The 24,654-nt window shown below is 32.5% G+C and overlaps 2 protein-coding genes and 1 long non-coding RNA gene across 6 annotated transcripts in view; 2 read left to right on the forward strand and 1 right to left on the reverse strand.

Moving 5' to 3' along the window:
- LOC126886455 (zinc finger MYM-type protein 1-like) overlaps positions 1-24,654 on the reverse strand; it is a 97,187-nt gene that overhangs the window by 57,799 nt on the left and 14,734 nt on the right. The gene's annotated exons all lie outside the window — the stretch shown is intronic.
- Positions 833-24,564, forward strand: LOC126886457 (GILT-like protein 1). Its single transcript, XM_050653406.1, has 4 exons — positions 833-969; positions 14,259-14,396; positions 15,197-15,391; positions 24,196-24,564. Exons 1-4 carry the CDS (start codon positions 904-906, stop codon positions 24,451-24,453), a joined length of 657 nt encoding a protein of 218 aa, XP_050509363.1. The 5' UTR covers positions 833-903; the 3' UTR covers positions 24,454-24,564.
- Positions 18,936-21,926, forward strand: LOC126886461 (uncharacterized). 2 transcript variants are annotated; one of them, XR_007698627.1, is made up of 3 exons: positions 18,936-19,208; positions 19,405-19,701; positions 20,114-21,926. It is a non-coding gene; the product is annotated as an uncharacterized LOC126886461 (long non-coding RNA). The 2 variants fall into 2 exon arrangements; XR_007698626.1 differs by having other exon boundaries at positions 18,937-19,204.

Consider the following 24,654-nt stretch of genomic DNA (forward strand, 5'->3'; position numbering starts at 1 on the left):
CTTGTTTTTAGTCTTAATTTGCTTTTTCTGCCTGTAAGTCCTCTTAGTGTTGCTCTCGCTATGTTGGCCTTCTGGACTGTTGCTTCTACATGTTTTTGGAAGGTTAATCCTTTGTCCATGATGACTCCTAGGTATTTAGCTTCGTTTTTCCACTTGATGTCTTCGCCTGTGTACTTGTGTAGCTCCTTTTATACTCTCAGTACGCGCGGGAACTGTATCTGTATGCGCGGGAGAGGCCTGAGCGGGATTGATTGGCGCGGGGAGTCGCTGAAGCAGCAGTCGCCATGTTGCCGGCAGTCTTTTAGCGTCATCGCGTGTGTTTCGGCTCATAGGGCGTTTTTCTATTTCGATGGCTTCACGGATAATTCTCGATTTTAAGGAGCGGACATGGGCGATGGTTTTTGCTTTCTCGAAATCTATTTTGTGACCTGTCTGAATATGATGTTGGGCTAGGGCTAAAGTAGTGTCGGAATGTTTTACAGATATGGAATGTTTGTAAATACGGTTTTGAATTCGTCGGTTTTTGTCTGTTCTATGTATGTCCATGGGCAACTGGAACAAGGTATCTCGTAGACACTAGGGTCTTCATTGGGGATTCGGTCTTTTACGGATCTGACAAGATTAATTGACTTTTGGTTTCTGGTTTCGAGATAATATAACGACCGTGTAATTGGATCGTCGGACATAACTCACGATAAATAATAATATCCTTAATTTACTAATTATATCTAAACATACTTAATAATGTATATCTTAATTTAATAAGATTATTAAGATATGCATAACAAAAAAATCTACTTGAACCATGATACTGGTTTATCAATAAAATACTTATAGAGATGTATTGTATATAAATATCAATTATCGTCTTATTTGAGAGAAGTGAACAACTAAACAAACAGTATGGACGTCTCCAAATTGTTATTGATTTGCACTTTTCTCGCCTGCGCTGGTTTGAGTACCCAAACAGTAAGTGTAAAAAAATACACTATTTCTATACATACATAATACAGTGCGTCCGTAAAGTAACCATAAAGTAACGCATAAATTCAATATTTCGTAAACCTTTACGAAAAGTCCCGAAACAGGTCGATTTTTATTTTTAAATTACAACTTTTTGGCATATTTATCAAACTCGTGACGTCATCTATCTGGGCTTGATGACGTAATCGGTGATTTTTTTAAATAAGATTAATGGTCACGTGATAGCTCATTTGAAAGGGTATTCAATTCTCTATTTACTAATATAAATATTAACATAATTATTTGTACAGGGTGTTAAACACAAAAATTTAATTAAATTAATTGACAAATGATATGAGACAAGATATGTAGAGATGAGATATGAGATAAGAATGTAGGTATATAATTTATTTATTTCAAAATACGTTTTACTGTTCTCAGAAAACAGGAAAAACGTGTTTATTTGACAAATAAATATTGCTTTTCGCTTAAATTCAATGTTAAAGTTGCCACCCACCAGCCTCTTGAAAAATGGGTAACATTTCATTTAAGGGGATGGGTACGAACTTTCGGCTTCAATGCTATTTAAATGGGATTTTTTTTCGAATCCTGAAAAATCTATTAGGTATTTTTGAAAAATTTAAACGCAGTATGAAAGATTACGTTATTACAGAGGGCCGAAAGTCCCTGAAAACTTCTATAATGTTTATTTTAATAAGTTACAAGGGTGAAAAACTAACGAGAAAATTTAGTGTGATTTTTAATTTCAAATATCTCATTCAAAAGAAACTTTTTATTCATCCTAAGGGACGTTTGGTCCTCGGTAATAAACTAATCTTTCATTCTGCGTTTAAATTTTTCAAAAATACTTATTAGCTTTCTCAGGATGCGAAAAGAATGATTACATTTAAAATACATTTAACATTTTGACAGGCGTCAAAATTTTGCATTTTGTTCCTTTCCCCTTAAGCGAAAATCAATGCTTATTTTTTAAATAAAACATTTTTATGTTTTCTGACAGCAGTAAAATAAGATGTATTTAGAATTAAATAAATTTCATACATTCATCTTTTTGTGTCAATTAATTTAATTTAGAATTTTTTTTTGGAAAACCTGCATAAATAATTATGTTTATGTTGATAATTAAATACCCTTTCAAATGAGCTATTACATGATCCCTATTCTCATTTAAAAAAAAAGTCGATTACGTCAGCACGCCCAGACGGATGACGTCACTAGTATGATATATATGCCAAAACATCGTAATTTAAAAATAAAAATCGACCTGTTACGGGATTTTTTCTGATAGTCGCCGATTTACGAAATAATGAATTTATGCGTTACTTTATGGACAGTATATAGTGGTAAGTGCGCCAATAACCGGCAAAATAGCGGAAAAGACGGAAAACATAATACGTTGTGATATAAAAAGAGGTCAAACTATTAAATTTACAATATATTGATAGTTTCCCATCTTTAGACGTATCAGGGTCAAACTGTCATAGGAGAAGTTTATATAATTCTTCGGTCAAAGTGACAGTTGCCAAGTTCCTCCGATATGTCTAAAGGTGGGAAACTATCATTATAATATCAAAAGACTAAGTTTTCACTCTAATGGCATATAAAACAACATAATGCTATTCTACATCCTACCAGAATGAAAACAATGGGAACCTTCTCTGGTTACACCTCCGAGGCTTCTACAATTTGCAAGCCATACGGATGCTGAGACTAAGGAAGATGAGGGAATTCTACAATTTACAATTCACGTCCCATCTGCTTAGCGCGGGAACCAACAGTTCTCGTTGGAACTTTACCGCGCTGAGCAGATGGGACGTGAATTGTAAATTGTAGAATTCCCTCATCTTCCTTAGTCTCAGCATCCGTATGGCTTGCAAATTGTAGAAGCCTCGGAGGTATAACCAAAGAAGGTTCCCATTGTTTTCATTCTGGTGGGATGTAGAATAGCATTATGTTGTTTTATATGCCATTAGAGTGAAAACTTAGTCTTTTGCTAGCAGTTGCCGCTAGGGCATCTATGCCATTTCGTTCGTTGCAATCCGGGACTGCACGCTGGGGTTTGTTTTGGTTGGATCAGGGAGAGCAGCATATGTGCCTCCTGATGAGAGACTAATAAGTTGCGAAACCGGTAGGGGTGCTTGCAGCACTCTCTGATTGGACTAGAATAAGGTTCGGCTGTGTTTTCGTTTTGCAACGAAATTGAAAATGGTTATTCATTTTTGATTATAATATCAATTTAATAGGTTTATATTGATTATTTCCCTCCTCCACTAGTTTCACCCCTTTTTGTTCATAACATGCATAACATATAGACGAGCGGCACACCCCCAAAAAACGCTTATTTCTCGAGATACTGACCACGGAGAGGTGAATGGAAAACTTAAGTCATACTGTATGTACTTGATGGTGCTGAAAACGAAAATGAGGATTATTTTGAATTTTATGTGGGGGAACATTGTCAAAATCACAATTTTGCCCTAAAAATAAAAAAAATTAAATCACGTTTTTTGCGTTTACCTCGCTACAACTCTGTTGTGTTTTAATATTTTTTTCTTAAGTGTTATTTTGTTACAGTATATAGATCTAACATTTCTGAAGACAACGGTATTTAGAAGACCAAAAATAAGCATTTTTTCAAGATTTTTTTTCTTAGAACCTTTATTAAAAATGAACATAAAACTTTTTACATTTTCATATTTAACTCTGAGAGAATACAAAATATATATCTTTCTTCATATACGCAAGTACACTAATATTGTAGAGGACGCCAAAGTCGAGGCCTCGAAAAAAAGTAGTTCCGATGGCGGACAGTTAATCTCAGGATTGGGATCTCCGAAACAAAAAAATCATACGGCATTTGAAAAAGGAAGGTTTCTTACGTGACAATTTACCACCGTTAGTGAAAAATTCCGCAAAAAAAAGATTTTACGGAAATTTTAAAAAAATTTGTGAAAAAATCGCCCGTTTTTCTTCAGTTTTTCATGGTTAAAAAATATTTATTTTTTATTTCTTGGTCAAATTGTGGTAAATTGTCACGTAAGAAACCTTTCTTTTTCAAATGCAGTACGCTTTTTTTGTTTCAGATATCCCGATCCTGAGATTAACTGTCCGCCATCATTTTTCGAGGCCTCGACTTTTGCGCCCTCTACAATATTAGTGTACGTGCGTAAATAAAAAAAATATATTTTTTGAACTCTCTAAGAGTTAGATATTAATATGTAAAAAGTTTTATGTTCATTTTTAATAATGGTTCTCAGAAAAAAATTCTTAAAAAAAATTATTATTTTTGGTCTTCTAAAGTGTACTAGTATAGTACCTTAAACCTTCAGTCTTATTCTGGTAAAGGTTATGTATTTTTTAAAGTAAAAGGTGCATTGTAACGTTTAATCGCAAAAGTTAAGTGACGAAATTTGAAATTTAGCTTTTTAATCACGTTTTTGTTAAAACATAGAGTACAAAGAAGTTTTCTGGAAAGTCTGAGATCAAAATGTTTTAAAGAAAAAAAAATAGTGTAACTTTTAATATCGCCCTAAACAATCCCCAAAATAACGCTTATTTTTCGAGATACTCACCGTGGGTGGTGAATGACTAATTTTGGTCTTATATTATGTTTTTGACGATGCTGAAAACGAAAATTAAATTTATTTTATTTTAGGTTAGGGAATATTGTCAAAATAGCAATTTTACCCAGAAATAAAAAAAATGAAATCACGTTTTTTGCGTTTAGCTCGCTACAACTCTGTTCCATTTTAATATTTTTTTTTCTAAACATTGTACAGTATATGTTGCTCACACTTATAAAGACAATGGTATCTGTTTCAAGCTTTTAGTCTTATTATAATAAAAGTTATGAATTTGTTAAAGTAAAAGGTGCAGATTCGTGAATTGCAAAGTTTAATCGCAAAAGTTGACTGACAAAATTTGAAGTTTAGATTTTTGATTACATTCTTGTTAAAACATAGAGTACAAAGAAGCTTTCTGGAAAACTTTAAATCAAAATGTTTTATAGAATAGAAAACGAATGGTGCAACATTTAACATCGACGTTATAAATCCCCAAAATACCGCTAATTTTTCGAGATACTGACCATGGGTGATGAATGGCTAATGTTGGTCTTACTTTATGTTTTTGATGGTGGTGAAAACGAAAATAAAGTTTATTTTGAATTTTAGGTGGGGGAACATTGTCAAAATCGCAATTTTACCATAAAAATAAAAAAAAATCACGTTTTTCTTAAAATTAAAAGTTGCACCATTTTTTTTTCTCTACCACATGTATATCTAAAACTCCCCATAAAACTTCTTTGGACTGTCTAGTTTAACATAAACGTGATCAAATAGATAAATTTTAAATTTTGTCACTTAATTTTTGCGATTTAACTTTTCAATTCACGAATCTGCACATTATATTTAAAAAAATGCATAACTTTTATAAGAAAAACTCTGAAAGACTACAATAGCTTTCACAGTCTTCACAAAGATGGGAGATACATGCTGTAAAAATTTCAGAAAAAAATATTAAAATGAAACAGAGTTGTAGCGAGTTAAACGTAAAAAAGGTGATTTCATTTTTTTTTTTCATTTTTAGGTTAAAATTGAGATTTTGATAATGTTCCCTCACATAAAATTCAAAATAAATCTCATTATCATTTTCAGTACCATCCAAAACATAAAGTAAGACCAAAATTAGCCATTCACCGCCCATGGTCAGTATCTCGAAAAATAAGCGTTATTTTGGGGATGTATAACGTCGATATTAAAAGTGCCACCATTTTTTTTCTATACAACATTTGTATCTAAAACTTTCCAGAAAACTTCTTTGTACTCTCTTTTTTAACATAAAGGTAATTAATAAGATACAATTCAAATTTTGTCATTCAACTTTTGCGATCAAACTTTGCAACTCACGAATCTGCACCTTGTACTTTAAAAAATTCATAACTTTTACTAGAATAAGACTAGAAGCTTGAAACAGATACCATTGTATTCAGAAAAGTGAGCGATATATACAGTACCAACTTTAGAAAAAAATATTAAAACGGACTCGTACCGAGTTAAAGGCAAAAAAACGTAACCTCATTTTTTTATTTTTAGGGTAAAATTGCGATTTTGATAATATTCCCCCACCCAAAATTTAAAATAAATTTCATTTTCGTTTTTAACACCATCAAAAACATAATCTAAGGCTAAAATTAGCCATTCATCACACATGCTCAGTAACTCGAAAAATAAGCGTTATTTTGGGGATTTCTAATGTCGATATTGAAAGTGGCACACTTTTTTTTCTATAAAATACTTTGATCTAAAACTTTCTATAAAACTTCTTTGTAGTCTATGTTTTAATATAAACATAATTAAAAACATAAATTTCAAATTTCGTCACTCAACTTTTACGATTAAACTTTGCAACGCACAAATCTGCACCTTTTATTAAAAAAAAAGCATAACCTTCATCACAATAAAGTTGGATTTATAGTTTGACGTAGCGTAGACGTAGACGCAACGGAGACACACTGGAAAAGATCAACACCGAATTTTGTGTACTCGTGTTTATAAATGAACGCAAGCGCCTGACGGAACGAGAGAAACGTAACGTAACGGAAGAGATGGCCAACTTTCATCTTTTACAGTGCGTTTCTTCCGTCTGGCCAATCATAAGGCAGAATTTTGTTCTGTCACTCAAAGTGGACCCGCCCCCTCATCCCTTGTGTTGTGTAAAAAGTTGTTTGTCAACATATTCGAATTTTGTTAATTATTTGGTTAATAGAATGGATGTTAAGTTATTAATTTAATAAAAATATATCATAGAGTCATTTCAATATTTCAGATAAATATGAGTTGTTTATTAGCCTAATTCGTGGTTATCCACACATATTATACGATAGGTAAATCCAATAAACATTTAAAGACCAGGAAATGAAACAAAATAGTTGGAAATCCCACGGCATGCGGCACCAAAGAGCATACTTTCGTTTATTTCCTAATCCATGTAACACACAAAACAGATAAATATTATAATAAATAATAGTATAAGTATAAATAAATAAACACAAAGTTTGTTTACTGTTCGTATAATTTATAGGTAATGTTGTTGAATTAGAATTAAGTCATTGTTTACTCTTTCTACTCATGCGCAAAAATTCCGCTACGTCGATCTATAAATTGACATAATATTTTCTTCCGTCTCCAGTCCGTTTCTTACGTCTACGTTGCGTCTACGTCTACGCTACGTCAAACTATAAATCCAACTTAAGACTGAAAGCTTGAGTCAGGTACCGTTATCTTCAGCAATATTAGCTCTATAGATTGTAAAAATTTCAGAAAAAAATATTCAAACAGAACAGAGTTGTAGCGAGGTAAACGCAAAAAACGTGGTTTTTTATTTTTAGGGTAAAATTGCGATTTTGACAATGTTCCCCCATATAAAATTCAAAATAAACCTCATTTTCGGTTTCACCACTATCAAAAAAATGCAGTACGACTAAAATTGGCCATTCACCTCTCCGTGGTCAGTACCTGGTAGAGATGCATCAAGTCAAACTAGTTTGATTTTATTCAACAAACTTGACTTAATTTGAAAACCAAATTTTTTTTGTAAAAAAGTTTGACTTGACTTGATTTCGATATCTTTGGGTTTGACTTGAAATCAAACTTCTTCAAACAGTTTGAAGTTTGAATATCATATTGCGCAACGTGATTATTTCCAATTTTAATTGAGAGCGTACCGACTTTTGTTTTGACTTATTTGGATAGGTCTGAATCTGTACTCTGCTATTCCGCAAATTAGTTGGTAGTTCATATTAAAAAGTTTATGCTTGCCTTGTTATTACGTTCGTTTTGAAGTGTGTGCTTTGTGAAATAATATCTAAACCTGAATATTTTTCGGCTCAGAATAAGTACCAGAACAAATTGAGTCTGATTTTGAAGGTATTCCCACTGCAAAAATTAAGAGAAAAAAAATCTGTAGTCGAAGCGGAATTAATTAAGAAAAATAAATATACTGATTTATTTGATGTTCCGGCAGGTGATTTCAAAACAATGAAAATTGAAAAGTGCATACTTGTATTACTCGTATGTAAAAATAAAGAACAGCGTTATAAAATGAAATAGTGAACTAATTCTTTAAGACGACATTGCAAAGTCGCAAAAAATTCATTAAACCTACTCTATTATATCAAAAATATAATATTTTGTTGTTCCTTCATAAATTTTTGTTAAAGTAGATTAAATTACACTTGGTATGATAAAAAACTAATCCAACGAATTCTTTGTTTTAATCTAGTAACACTCAAATAAAAATATAAATAAGTGGTATGGATAAAACGAAACTTGCCGGCAAGCAATTCTAAGCATACAGGAATCATTTTCAACAAATTTACGACCCTATTTTGATTTAAATATCTGGTGGCTTTCTGTATCAAGTTCAAGTTACTTTTATATGGCACTCATTGTATTATTAATTTTCTTATCTTAATTGGCAACTAACGTCTATCTCGATAAAAAAGTATCTACTAAATAAATTATTTTTCAAACTCTTTCAAACTAGTTTAACAAACAGTCTGAATTTTCAAACCTGTACGATTAACCAGTTTGACTTGACTTGAATTATTTGTCAGAAGGATTGACTTTTGTTTGACTTGAAATTAAGTCAAACTCAAGTCAAGTTCAAACATTCAAGTCAAACTTGTGCAACTCTAGTACCTGGTCATTTTGGGGGTGCCTGCCGCTCGCCTAATAGTCAAAGAGCTGGAAGCGGATTTTACTCGTGATAAGTAGGTAATATAGACAACAGACTAGGAAGTGTTGGATTTCTATCAGCCAAAAGAGCAAGCAAGTTTTAGAACAGGATATGGCACGAATGATCATTTACAAGTAATTAAGAACTTAATAGAAACGAGTGTTGAATATAACAAGCCATTAGTCCTGATTTTTGTTGACTACGAAAAAAATTTTGACACCACAAGTCATCAAAAAATGTTAAAAGCCTTAACAGAGTGCCGTATAGATCATCGCTATATAAACATAATCAAATATATCTATCAAAATGCAAGCGTGAAACTGGCAGATAAAAAGACCAACGCATTTAAAATAAAACGGGGAGTGCGACAGGGAGACACAATATCGCCAAAATTCTTTACAACATTATTAGAGCATATGTTTAAGAACGCAAATCTGAGTGAAAAAGGAGTTAATGTCAACGGAGAAATAGTCATGTGATATTTTCTGACGATATTGTTCTTATTGCTGATAGCATTGATAACGCAGTATCGCAACTGGAGAAATTATACCTAGCCTCCCTACAGGTCGGATTAAAAATCAACCATATAAAAACATAAATCATGGCAAATCTTGTGTTAAGCGAAAATATTTCTCATGATTTGTCTCACCTCTTATAGGTACTTAGGGTATGAGATAAGTATAGGAAGAGATGATCAAACGTGCGAACTAAGCCACCGCATAGGACTCACTTGGGTGGCATTCGGCAAGCTGAGCTATTTCCTTAAGTCAGAACTGTCTATGTTTCTCAAAAGAAAAGTCTGATCGGTGTGTGTTGCCAGTACTTACACACGGTGCAGAAACTTTAACAATAACCAAGAAAGTAAGAAATAAAATTTGTGTTACCTAAAGAGTCATGGAACGCTCAATGTTCTTAAAGGCATTTCTCGTAGGGATCGAATTACGAACAAGGACATAAGACGAAAAACAGGAGTGACAGATGCCATAGAAAGAATTATGACCCTAAAGTGGAACTGGGCTGGACAAATAGCTAGAATGTCGGGTAACAGATGGACAAGTGGATAATACACTACAGACCAAGACCAGAAGCGTATCGAAGTAGAGGTTGTCCGCCAACAAGATGGTCTGATGACAAAAACGGACGGTCTGAGGACAAAATAGAAATACATGGAAAAGACTGAGGGAGGCCTATATCCAGCAGTGGATAGATCCGGGTTGAATGATGAAGTAATATAGACAAACTATACGGGGATATGTTGAATTAGTTGTGTATATGACTTTCCCATATGGGCGGACACCAGAGCTGGGGACGAGGGTAGTTATAAGCGGCCAAAGTCGCGGTTTTTATTATTGTCTTGACGTAACTAAGCAAAATCTCCAGGGGCGGATAGCTCTATGGGGGACAAAGAGGTGGAGACATGGGTAAATATAAAAATTTCTTCGTCTTTTGGTGCCTATTCGTTTCGAATATTGGCGATCATTCTGGCTATAATTGTTTTATTAACTGATGCTTTAAATAGATTACTTGTAGAGAATCATTTCCTCAGATTCTTTAACCATGATATTCTTCTTCTCCCAATTCCTCGCTTTGCCGGATACTTTGCCTTGAAGAATTACCTTCAGTAATCTGTAATTAGTCCCACATCGCTCTTATCGACCTAGAAAAAGCCTATGATAGTGTCCCCATTATAGAACTATCGAATTCAATGAAAGACATCGGTATCGATGGAAAACTCATACAAGCAACTAGAATGTTGTATGAGACCACTAACACCAGAATCAAAAACGGTAAAAATTTCACTGAGGCATTTAATACTTCAAGAGGCCTCCGACCAGGATGTTGTCTATCTCCCACTCTCTTTAAAATATACCTTGACCAATCCTTACAGAGGTGGACAAAAGCAGTAAAACCGATGGGACTGAAAGTGGGAGATGACTCCCTATTTACATTATACTTTGCGGACGACCAAGTTGTAATAGCCAAGATCAAGATGACTTAAGCTATATGATACGGAAGCTAAATGAGCATTACCAACAGGCAGGATTAGTAATAAATATGGATAAGTCAGAATACTTCATAGTGGGAAGCGAAGACATTGAAAACCTACCATTGGAACAAGGACATATTGTTGGTGTGAAACAATGCAAATATTTGGGAGCTATATTTAACAAACGAGGAAATAGTGAAGATGAAATAAAACACAGGATCAATAAAGGTAGAAGCATCACTAGATCCCTCAATTCAATGTTATGGGACAAAGATATCAGGAAGGAAACAAAGAAAATAATATATGAAAGTATAATGAAGAGCGCTAAAATCTACGGTGCAGAAGTTTGGGACATAAGTGCAAGAAATAAAAAGAAGCTACTTAGTACAGAAATGGACTTCTTGAGGAGAAGTTGTCAGGTTTCCAGATTAGAACATGTAAGAAATGAAACAATTAGAGAACGTATGAAGGTGGAAAAAACTATAATGGACGATACTGAAAAGAGACAGCTGACATGGTTCGGGCACGTTAAAAGAATGAATGAAACTCGCTGGCCGAGAAAAATATTAGAGTGGGTCCCACCGGAGAGAAGAAGGGGACGACCACGGAGAAGCTGGAGGGACAATATTCAGGACGCAATGGATTCGAGGCAATTAGATGAAGATACGTGTTACGATAGAAAAAATTGGAAGCTGGGTATGGAGAGGCGGCGACAGCCGTAGAAATCCATTATATATATATATATATATATATATATATATATATATATATATATATATATATAATCTGTAATTAGTGTCGTTTCTCATTATGTGTGAGAGATATTCAAACTTTATTCTTTTAATCGTATACATCACCTCTCTTTCCCTCATCATTCTTCACAGTACGGTCTCGTTGGTTATCTTGTCCGTCCATGATATCCCTAGGATTCGCCTGTATATCCACGTCTCAAAGGCTCGAACGCTTCAAATTAAAAAATTATAAGGGTTTTTTTTCTGTGATGGTCGTGATCGAGATAGTGTAACAAAATTTGGGAAGGAGTACATCATGACGTAACTAAGCAAAATCTCCAGGGGCGGACAAGGGTAAATACGCAAAATTTTTGGGTGATGCTCGTCATCAAGAATATGTCCGCAACTTGCACAATTAATTATTTATATGTATAAAATCAAAATCCAAAAGGACGGAGAGCTAGGTGGGATCATTTTTCTTAAAAATGGGGTAACAATATTTTTATAAAAAATGTAGAGAAAAAATAAAATTCTATTATATTTTTCAAATATTTGTCCCCCACGTAGCTGTCCGCCCCTAGAGATTTTGCTTAGCTAAGTCTTCTTCTTCTTCAAGTGCCTTCTCCTAATCGGAGGTTGGATGTCATCACTATATTTACTCTATCTACCGCTGCTCTAAAGAGTTCTATAGAACTGCATTTAAACCAGTCCCTTAAATTCTTCAACCATGACACTTTCCTCTCACACAGACCCCCAAAGAGCTTCGCATAACTTACAAGCCCACTTAAATAAAATAGAAAAATGGTTAAAAAAATGGAAACTAAGAGCTAATGAAACGAAATCGACCCACATGACATTTACCATGCGAAGAGAGAGCTGTCCACCAGTATACATAAACAACAAACAATTATTATAAGTAGATACAACCAAATACCTGGGCATACATCTAGATAAAAGACTAACATGGAGAAAACACATATTCACCAAAAGAAAGCAACTTGGACTCAAACTTCAACAAATGTACTGGATTCTGGGTAGACATTCAAGACTGTCAATTGAAAATAAATTAGTGGTATACAAAGCCATACTTAAACCCATATGGACCTATGGCATACAGCTATGGGGCTCAGCCAGCAACTCTAACTTGGAAATTATACAACGTTTTCAAAATAAGGCATTAAGAACCATAGTAAACGCTCCATGGTACGTCCCCAACGCAATAATAGAGAGAGACCTGAAAGTTCCCAGCATCAAAGAAGAAATCAGCAAATACAGTGAAAAGTATGAAGAAAGACTTAGTGCGCATCCAAATGATTTCGCGAGTGAATTATTAAACACGGAGGGTGAAGTTCGCAGACTTAAGCGTTATAAACCAACTGACTTACCAAATAGATTTTAGATAAATTAGAACTATTTTAAGTTTTACTTTATTTTACTAGTAGTACTATCTATACATTTGTTGATAATTTAGAAAGGAAAGTTTTCATTGGAATTCTTACCTACATGTCATAGCCTAAGAAAGTCATAGCTTTAACTGATTGTTCCTAACGGAACAGATTGTTAAATAAATTGGAGTAATAAAAAAAAGACACTTTCCTTCTTCCTATACTCCTTCCGCCTCTTATCTTTCCCTGTATTATCAGTCTTAGCATTTCATATCGCGGTCCCCTCATTACGTGTCCCAGATATTGTAACTTTCTTATTTTTATTGTGTTTATTATTACGCATTATTTATCATGAGCTCTTTATCATTCTTAGCTCATAGCTAAGTCATGATCTACTTATTCCCAAATTTTGGTGCACGATCTCGATCATGAGCGTCACGAAAAAACCTTTAAAATTTATATGTATATTCACCCCTGCTCACCACCCCTTTGTCCTCCACGCAGATTTCCGCCCCTGGAGATTTTGCTTAGTTACATAATGATCTACTTATTCACAAATTTTGGTGTACATCTCGATCATGAGCGTCGCAAAAATAATAATAAAATCCGAGACTTTGACCCCTTAAAACTACCCTCGTCCCCGGCCCTGGTGGCCACCCGTATGGGAAAGTCGTGTACACAACCAATTCAATATATGAGTCGTATAATTTCAATATCCGCTAACTTCACACTCAACATATTTTCAGTAAAAGCAAAGAACTGTATTTATTATTTCAGAGCACGATACTAGCTGACCCGGCGAACTTCGTACCGCCTTAGAAATAAATCAATAATGTGTCAAAGTTCAATAAATAAAAATTAACAGAAAATCAAAATGGATCAAAGTGGATCTGAACAAATTTCACCCTTTTTAAGCTTTTTTGTAGGTTTTAGCAATAAGGGGTAGTTTTCACTCTTAAAAAATAAAAAACCCCCGTCAGCACAATATAGATTTTGAAGTAGAAGTTAAGGTGAACTTAATTTAAAATTTTCATGCAAATCGATCCATTCTGTAAAAATTGCGAGGTTTTGTCCTATTTTAAGCTTCATTACTTGGACTACATATTTTGGTCCGAATATTATTCTAGTCTATACTATTAGTTATATAATTAGTTATACCTATAATTTAGATAAAACTAATTTATTTTTTGAAAATTTCGTTTTGTATTCCAACTACTTAGAATTTTAGCCAATGTTGGAAATTTGTTATTTTTTTATATTACACTGCAAGTCTAACAATTGCTTTTACACCTTTATGTTCTTTATTTTTAACTTACGTTGAAATTGGATCTAAGTTTTGTAGGTGAAGGTTGATAAAATATTCTATACATTTTTTTCATATTATAAAGTAGGTATAAGTAGACATATGTTCAATAAAATCCAATCTTGTTTTAGTCACCTGAAGTAAATTTAACAATTTATTATGAAACTTACTGTGGCCCAAGTCGACAAATGATAGAAGATATCCTGATACCTGCATATGCCAAGCTGGGAGATATTCTTAAATTAAACTTAGTCTCTTATGGAGGAGCAGTAAGTAAATAAAATGATTAATATGCAATTTAAAGATTTAATTTAACACATTGCGTGCCACGTCGTTCATATATGAGAGACACATATATTTTGCCAGGGGCCACGTCGCTCATTTTTGATATACACGTATGACTAACTTTCATGGCCGTGGATATGAATGGCCCCTGAGAGTAGTATCCCGATTAAAGCGTGGCACGCAATGTGTTAAACTGTGTCGATAACGATTAGAGTAAATTATAAACCCAAGGATTAACCAAGCCATCGGACGATGTTAGGAATCTATTCCACTAATGCATCAACAGTTTACCCATCTAAATCGCTATCATTTTATACTCTGCACCGAGTATAGCGTGAAACAAAATATAGTCGCCTCACTAAACTCAGCCACAACTGGTTAGTTGTTATTTTAGTAAGTAATTTTGCCAATTTGGTAAAATTGGCAAAGAAAAAAAGAATTACTAAATAGTTAATAATTACTAAATAGTTAGTAATTTTGCCAATTTTGTCAAAATTTGCCAAAAACAAAAAAAATTACCTACTAAAATCACTAGCCAGTTGTGTCCGAGTTTAGCGAACCGACTATAAACATAGACGGTTGCGTTTTGATTAAATTCGGGTCACTTACCATCCTCACGTGTCAGAGGATGTTTGAAATAGACTCACATATGCAACCCATTCACCATTACAATGATTTTATTTTAGAGTCAACTATCTGTAGTTAATTAATTAAAAATTTGAAAATTAAATATATTCTTATAAAACAAAACCTGAGAACTTAACCAGTGTTAATTAATTTTCAGATGTACATGATACATTCGAATGGGTCAATCGAATTCAAATGCAGCCATGGCCACTATGAATGCTTTGTAAACCGAATTCATGCTTGTGCTATCAATTTATCTCCACCACAAGCACAGCTATTAAAATTCATTGAGTGTGACCTCAGAAAATCAATGTTCAATACAAATGATGAACTTTTAGAATTCGCAAAAGAAGTAAGTAAGAACAAAACATAATTTATTTTTGTTTGTCGATGATCTAATTTGATCTCCCTAATTTTGCAAAGGTATTATTTTTGTTAGCAATATATATGTTACGGTTAACGTCCGAAATCAGGTTAATCTCAATATTACCCAGTTAATATCGAGATTCACCAGTCTAGTTGGTTAATGTCCGAAGCTAAACGATCTTCAGCCTTCAATCGGACATTAACCGGCTAATCTCGACATTAACACATGCGTCTTGTTAAAGTCCACATTGTTTTGTTGCGTAATCAAGTGGAATTCGTGCAAGAAGTATAGTTATTTGAAAGTGAAAGTTTAAGTATTCAATATGTCCAATGAATTTAAAGACCGGTTCTACGAGAATCTGGATAAAATTATTTCCACAAAAAGGGATGACAACAGTGCTTATTTATCTCGTGAAAAATATGATTTAATTTGTAATCAAGTGAAAGAAGCAAAACGACAAGCTAAGAAAACAGCGTTGTCATATCGACGTTTGGCCAAATACGATGTAGTGAATGTGGCAAATCATTTCAAACTTATTGCTCCTTTGCAAGAAAGTAAGGAGACATTTTTATATTACGTAAAAAATAGGAATTATTTGATATTCTTTATGAAGTACATTTAAGTATTGACCATGAAGAAAGAACAAGAATGTTAAATTTTTTAAATGATAAATTCAAAAATATAACACAAGAAGTAGTAACACTTTTTTTTATTTTACTGGCACACATTATTACCGGCTGCAAAAATTGGTGATACTTTTAGATTACCTGTCCCCGATATTGATAGAGAAGTTGATGCAAGGAATATATTAGGCGTTGTTACCATAGTTGAAGATAACATGTATTACAATATTGGGACAGAAAAGGGCACATTACCACAGTTATTTACAAGAAATCAGTTCAGTGTATGTCCGGCTCCCCTTATTGATGTCGAAAAAGTTTCAGTTGTTGAAAAATCTCTTCGTGAGATTGCAGCGACTTCATCTCTATGTGGTGGTCAAGGATACAAAAGATGCTCGTGCAAAACTAAATGTGGTTAAAAAAAGTGCTGCTGTAAGGCAGCTAATATTTTTTATGCAACTCTAAGTGTCACGCAAGTTTGTCATGTTTGAATAAATATGTAGCAGGTATTTTTATACAATTGGCAACGTTGTATTATTTTCTAACACATTATTCAACATTAACCAAGGAGAATCGTTAAACTCGACATTAACCTGTTAATGTCAATATATCTGAATTTCGTACGACATTAACATTACATTTCGGTTAAAGTCAAGATTAACCGGTTAATGTCGAGATTAACCATTTTCGAAGTTTAACCGTAACATATACACAACCAAACTTATATGGAATCACCATGTATTTCAAATCTCCAGCTTTTGAAAGATAAAGGAAACGGATACTGAAAATAACAAAATTCTTGTGACAATGAATTATTTTACCAAATGTACTGAGTTTATGATATCTCAAATTAGGAGTCTTCTAATATTGCAGATTGATATACTGGTTAAACGATACTCCAATCATCTTTTGTTCCCTTTAAAATGTATTCGGAATAAGTACAAAATTTTAAATCAATACTGGTACAAAACAATCGACAAGAACGATAGATTTGAACTCTCAGTAAGGTGAAATGATAAGAAGGCTAATAAAAACGAGATTGGAACTAGTGTACTCATTTTTTTCCTTGTTATCAAAACTTAAAGGTTTCGGCAGATTTAAAAAAAATACAAGCACAGACCAAACTTAATATTACGCTATGGATAAAACTAAATATGAAAAATTTTCACTTATCACTTCTAAAATTACCAATTTGTATCCCGAGTGACATTTTGACCCAAAGGGGGGAGGGGTAAATTATGTCAAATTGTCATGAGAGCAATAAAAATGGTTAATTTTAAGAGGTCGAGTGTGATTCGGTAATATTATTTTATGAATAAAACTGTTTAAAACAAAAATTTTATTGTGATTTATTTATGCATAAATTAGTAGAGTACATTAAATACAAAATTGTTATAAAAATTTGATTTAACAAGTTGCAAAACATTAATTGTGATTAATGTCACTGAATATTCATTTAATGTTAAATTTGCGTAACAGCGGAGGGCATCTGATGCGCTACTTGACGACCGATCATTTCAAAAATGATGAACGCTTAAATTATTATTTTTGTAGGTTTCTATTGATCAAACTCTATATGAATAGAATAATCGCTGAAATTTCGATTTTTGTAGGATTTTGTGGGTTAAAATCTCTATGAATGAAATACCTAATTAACTAAATATCATGCATATGTTACAGTTCAAATTGATTATCCAGTTGGAGTTGACTATACCTAGTTCGAGTCAACTCAAACGGCTGGTTTCAGTAACAGTTGATTATAAATATAAAATGAAGATTTTTATTCAACATTTACTAGTAAAAGTAGACTCCAACTAGTTACAGTATACTAGTTACAGTCTACAGTTACTTCCCAATGCCATTTAGTAAAAGTTGATTTACATAAACAACCGATTCTATTTAGAAATTAAATGTTACTGGATATTAGTTCAGGAAATGAAGCATTTTGGCTCGCAATATTTTCGTTTATCATGGATTTACTTGAAATCGCGGTTGAAAGTAACAGTTTCTCCACAAAAAAAATCGACTGTTTAGAGAGTTTTTTGGGAATAACTCAAAAAATATATAGTGAATAAAAAAACTGTAGCTTTAAAATATATAATTTTTCTACAACCAATACAAACTGAGAAACGGCATGTTAAAGGTTAGCTTTTTTCGTTAAATGCATAATTTGAAATATTCAAAGCCAAATAACGGAAAAACTCTGCATTTTTCGAGGAAAACTTACAGAATATTTTTTTAAGTATAAAATTAGACCTTTCAAAAAAAGTTTCTAGCATAAAAATTGAGCGACTTATGATCACAATAAGGTCGATACCTACTTTTTTACGAAAAAATCAGTGAAAACAACCCCTAACTACTCTCCTAATTCAAATTGATCTTCGGCCTTCTGTAATTATTTTTATATATGTATTATTAATACACCCAAGAAGTTTGACCTATTTAAAATTTAGAAAAATTGCGAGTTAAAAGAGATAAAATTGGAGATTGGAGAGATAATTTTTTTTTGAAATTTCGTCAAATATCTCCCTTTTATTCAAAATATCTCCAAAAATAATATTAGAGATACAAAAAAAATAACATAGTATGTATTAAATTGTATCTTTTTTTAAGTAAAATTAACCTTTGCAAAGATTTTCTTTGCAGTGAACATTTAGCGAGGTATAGCTGCTTAAAACCTCTATTTTTACAAGCAAACAACTCATTATTCGAGCCCTTTAAACTCACCCTACTTAAAAACTAAGGGATCTTACGGAATTTAATTTACAAAGTCTTAAAGCTCTTAGAGACCGACCGAATGTGATTTTTTTGGCCGAAGCCGAAGCCGATGCCGAAGTTCGGCCTGAAGGATACCTTCGGCCGAAGCCGAAGGTGACTAAATATTTGCATTTATAGTAGGGATAGTCGGGGAGAGATTAAATGTCCAGCAAACGACGCCAATGTTGCCAGATTCCTTTTAGCGGGAATTTTAAAATTTTATAGCAGTTTGGTTTTAAATTTGACAGTTCTGTTTCTCAAGTCAAAAATCTTAACCTCACTTTTACAAGTGATTAGGATTATTATTATTATTTTATTTACATGTAAATTGAAACAATAAATATTGTGCTGTGTCATAATTTCAAACTCATTATGTTGCAGTCTTTTCCAGTTGATAAAATTGCAATGCAAAAACTTTTAGGTAGGTACGTGTAACTTCCACATTATTATTTATTTTTTAAGTATAAAGGTTGATATTGATATCAAAAATTTAGATTTTAAAGATAGTTTTATGTAGGTAGATACTAATAGAGTAATACTAGATAATAGATTAGATACAAAGTAAGCTGTAAGTAGTATAACTGCCAATGTAATCACCTGTTATGTTGTTTTTTTTTTTAGATTTGTACTGTATGGATGGCACAGGAAGAGAACAAGAACATGAAACATCTTATTATGAATGTATATGTATGTGATCCTCAAAAAATGATTTTACAAAACAAGATAGAGAAAGAGCTTTAAAATCCCAAGGATCCTGCAAAATGTTTATTTGGTGTACTAGTCGAATAATAGTATCTAAAAATATTGAAACTATTTTAAAACACATTACGGGCATGAGGATGATATAGAGCACTTACATAAATACCAAAATCAGATAAATACCTCTTCAAAGTTTATTTTGAGACTTTCTTCAAAAATGTAAGTAAAATATTTGCATATCGACAGCGGAAAGGCAGGACTTCGTAACTGAAAAATTTTTATAACATAAGTTACTTCAGTTTTCGCTTTAGAATAAGTGTATCGGCAGCTATTAAACAGCGATTACAGCTGGGAAAGTTTCCGGAAGGCTTCCAAAAGGCTTTCCCAGCTCTAAAGGCTGTTTAATAGGTGCTGATACACTTATTCTAAAGTGAAAACGGAAGTAACTCATTTTATACAAATTTTTCAGTTATGTGGTCCTGCCTTTCCGCCGTCGATATACACAATATAATTTAAAACAAGAATGTTACCACTAAACCACTTTTTAAATATTACTCATGAATATTTACTACAGTTTACAATTTCAAACTAGTGTGTTTGATTCTCCTATACCTATATTTTACTTTTTTAGTAAACTTCAGACTGTTCAGGATAGCATAATAGCATAGGAGGCGAATTAAAAAGAATTAATTTACTTACAAGAAAAGATATCACAAACATTAAACTTTCTTATGGCATTGATTTGAAAGATGGGTATATGTACAATGACGATGCAACCAGTGTTTATTTTTGGGGTGAATGCTTACAGACTCATGTCCAATATTATTTTACAAACAACAGGGCATACTAATGGATATTCATTCTGAATTTCACATTTATGATTTTTGTCTTATTTTCCTTAATACTGTGCCAAAAGGAAATGTTAATTAAGTTTGGTAAATCCTTTATCGCAATCGATGGAACTCATGTGCTCAATTCCTATGACTTTGAACTTATGACAGTATTAGTAAAAGATGAATTTGGGAATGGATTTTGTACTGCTTTTTTATTTTCAAATAGAAAAGATACCTACTTTAATTTACCAATTTTTTTAAATACATGTCTGTGTTGGTATTATATGTATAGTCAAATGTTTTCATATCAGGCATAAGCGACACCTTTTACAACGCCTCGTCAAATGTAATGGGTATTCCTCCTAATAGACTGTTAAGTGCCTAGCACATGGATAGGTCATGGTAAGTAAATCTTAATAAAATATCTGATTCTGAAAAAATCCTATTATGTATACAAGATGTATTAATGATGGTTTAGAGAGTATTAATAGCTTTTTGGGTAGACTTCTAAGTGATGCAGATACATACAATTTTAGTAAGTATTTCCAGTAGAACTACTGCAATAACATCCAACAATGGGTCTATTGTTATAGGAAGGGGTTGTGGAATTAATACCAATATGACCTTTCAAAATTTTCATAAAATTTTGGATAAAAGGGTATCCATTAGTTGTTATCAGTTAAGTTTAAAACTTGGCACTCATGGAGAGCTATACCATAATATATAATAGGTATATCTCATATTACATCTCATATTGTTCACTACAGTAGTAATCAGTGAGCCTGCATACACAGAACCATAATAATATATTATAGTTCGTGTATGCAGGCTCACTCATTACAATAGTGAGCAATATGAGATATAACATATTATAGTATAAGTCTCTGTGCATGACCAGATTAACATGTTTGGTGCCCATCTCGAACAAGCTCCACTTGGCTGGTACCACATACTTAAATCATTTATTTAGTTACACAGTACTACTCACATAACTTATGTGTCATCAGTACCTTCCGTAAAACCTTCGTGATGCTACCCATACGTCATGGCCACTGAATGTGTTAAAGCTTGTTAATGTAGGAGAGTTATACTAAACTATATATCTTATATTATATTGCCTTAAATAGAAAAAATATCTTATTTAAATTGTATCCATGTAAGTTTTGATTTAATGAAATAAACCTTTTAATCAAAAAAGTGTTGTTTACTTGTGTACACCCAGCAATATCCTGATCATAGATAAATAATATAGTATTACCGGATCCTGATATGCAGACGCCAATAGGGCTTTTCATCGATTGTCATTTGTTTCGAGCTTCTGTCATGAGTCACATAATATTAATGTATCTGCGTCATACGTCTTTGGTTTGTATCATTGGTATATACCAATAACGTACGACGTAGATATATTAATATTATGTGACACATGACAGAAGCTCGAAACAAATGACTGTGAATGAAATGCCCTATTGAATAGGGCTTTTCATCGATTGTCATTTGTTTCGAGCTTCGGTCAAGTGTCACAATATTAATATATCTACGTCATACGTCTTTGGTTTGTATCATTGGCAATATCAATAACATATGACATAGATATATTAATATTAGACAACACATGACAGAGGCTCGAAACAAATGACTGAGTGAAAAGCCCTATATCATGTAAATACAAGTCATAAAGATGTCTTTCTACAGTTAAAATTGCACAGCCTAAAGACATCATTTATGTAACTTCTTAAGCCGTCACAAAATGACTGCAATAAGAAAATAGAATTTATTAACTTGCCCTCGCTAAGAATGTTTTTTTCAATTTTTTTTATTTTGCGGCTTTAGCGCTTAGCTATTTAGCCAGATAAATGATGAGAATTAATACTATTATCATACATATTAAAACTAATTCAAATTACTAGTAATTTTATTAATATTCTGAATAATTATGTAACAACTTAATACTAAAATAAAAAAGTGTCCATCTATATTATTATCCCAACACATTTTCACCTTTGAAATCGTAAATTTCCATTCCCATTAAAAAATAATTTGTACTGTATAAGTATATTTCTTAAAATAATTTGTACTGTATAAGTATATTTCTTTTGAGCTTCATTTTTTTTTTCAAAATACTGTAACACGAGTTTTAAATTATGACACAGTACAATACTTTTACATGTAAATAAAATAATCCTAATTACTTGTAAAAGTAAGGTTATAAATTTAAGAATACAGAACTCTCTTTTAAAACCAAAGTGGCATTAGACTAATTTTAAAATTCCCGCTAAAAGGAAAAAGGTAAATCTGGCAACAGTGCCGTCGTTTGCTGGACATTTAATCTCTCCCGGGATAGTCGATGGTCGATGTTTTGCCATTAATATTTAGGTAGTCAAAATACCAGTAATCTTGAGTTTTAACAAATACAATAAAATTATTATAGTTTCTCAGAATTTTACTACGTGAGAAATATTCAAATGAAGATCTTTGAGACATCTTGGCCTATTGTTAAAATTTATATCCTACCTACTACCTGAAAGTTTGTAAAACGTTTTAGTTTATTAGGGTATAAAATAGGGTGTAAATACTATTCAAAGTATCAAAGGCTCGCCGAAGCATATTGTTTAGAGATTATTTATATAGTATAGTTAGTGTATACTCAGAGCACTTTATTATTCCACCTTCGGCGAAACCTTCGGCTTCGTTTTGGCCGAAGCCGAATTTTGGCCGAAGGTTTAAATATTGGCCGAAGGTGACCGAAGCCGATGCCGATTAATCGGTCGGTCTCTAGCTCTTATAGCTATAAGATAGCCCACCAGTTATAGAAAAAGACGAAGATGACATCGATCTCGATGAAGATGACTTAAAAAACTATATGTATTTGTAAATTCGTATTTTCGTGTAAATAAATGTTTTTGTACGTAATTCTACTTTTTTTCTGTATAGATCTATTAAATTACTTATAAAAATTGCAATGTTATTAAGGGTGATTTTTAAGGTTTGAAGTATTATGATATTATATCCTAAAGCATAAAACAGTCATTATTTAACCAATCAAAACCAAATTTTACCGATATTAAGGTTTACAATGTATTTATATAATTCTTGACAATAAAGGGTAGTTTACACCCCTAAAAATCATCATCATCCTTGGGCATGATATATAATATGAAGTACAGGGTGAGATGATCCCAATCCCAAATTTTTATGCAAATCCATGCAAGCCGAAATCATTCTTTTAGGATAAATATTTTTTTATATATCTCCAACAAGGGTGGTTTTAAGAGTTGAAATATTTTAATATTATATCCTAAAGCATAAAACAATGATGATTTAACTAATAAAAACTAAATGTTGACCATATTAAAGTTTAAAATGTTATTTTATAATTTTTTACAATGATTAGGGCTAGTTATCACCCTTAAAAAACCAAAAGCGTACAACGGCTCAATATAGAAAATGTCCTAGATAGTAAAATGAGCCTAATCCCAAATTTTTTGCACAAATGGATGCTGGACGAAAAAATTGCGAGGTTTTTTCATTTTTTCAGCTTCATTTCCTGGCCTATATGTTCAAATCATAAGTAGTTGAAACGGCCAAACAAAGAGACGCACAGCACAGTCATCAATAAAGCACGTGAGGTATAATCAACATTTACTGAATCGATCCAGGAATAGTCAACTCAAACTAGTAAAAGTTGAATTAAATTTTTCAAATCAACTTTTACTGCTCGTTTTAGTTGGAGTTGACTCGAACTAGGAACAGTCAACTCTAACTGAGAATCAACTTGAACTGTAACACATATACTATTACAAATTTTTCGCAATTCCTTTACAAACAATAATTATTGTTCTATTTTTACTTTTGTCTTACTTTAATTTTACTTTTTTAGTGTGCCGATGACAGCAATTTACCTTACGATGATATTGAACAATGTGTCAATGGCTCACTTGGGGACGAGGTATTATTGTCATTTGCAGACGAACAAGCTAAGGCTATACCTAATCCATACTACAGTCCTGATTTCAGATTTTTTGATATATTTGAAAGTAATCAAGATATATTTACCGTAGAAGCTTTTATTCAGCACACCTGTAGTTTTATAGAAGGTGAAAAACCTACAGTGTGTCAAAAAAATATAAAATTATAGAAAGATTTTATTCACCGTTATAAAATTTTAGCACGTGAATAATTTGTATTCATTCGTATGCTTATCGGGCAAACTTTTAGAAGTATAATACATTAAATATTGCTACATTAACAGTTGTTAATTATTTTTATTTATGTTTTGATATAAACATATTATTCCAAATTAAAAACGGCTTGCAAAAATTAAATTCAGACTTAAAGT

Source organism: Diabrotica virgifera, chromosome 6 (assembly GCF_917563875.1).
Source record: "Diabrotica virgifera virgifera chromosome 6, PGI_DIABVI_V3a".
Lineage (NCBI taxonomy): Eukaryota > Metazoa > Arthropoda > Insecta > Coleoptera > Chrysomelidae > Diabrotica > Diabrotica virgifera.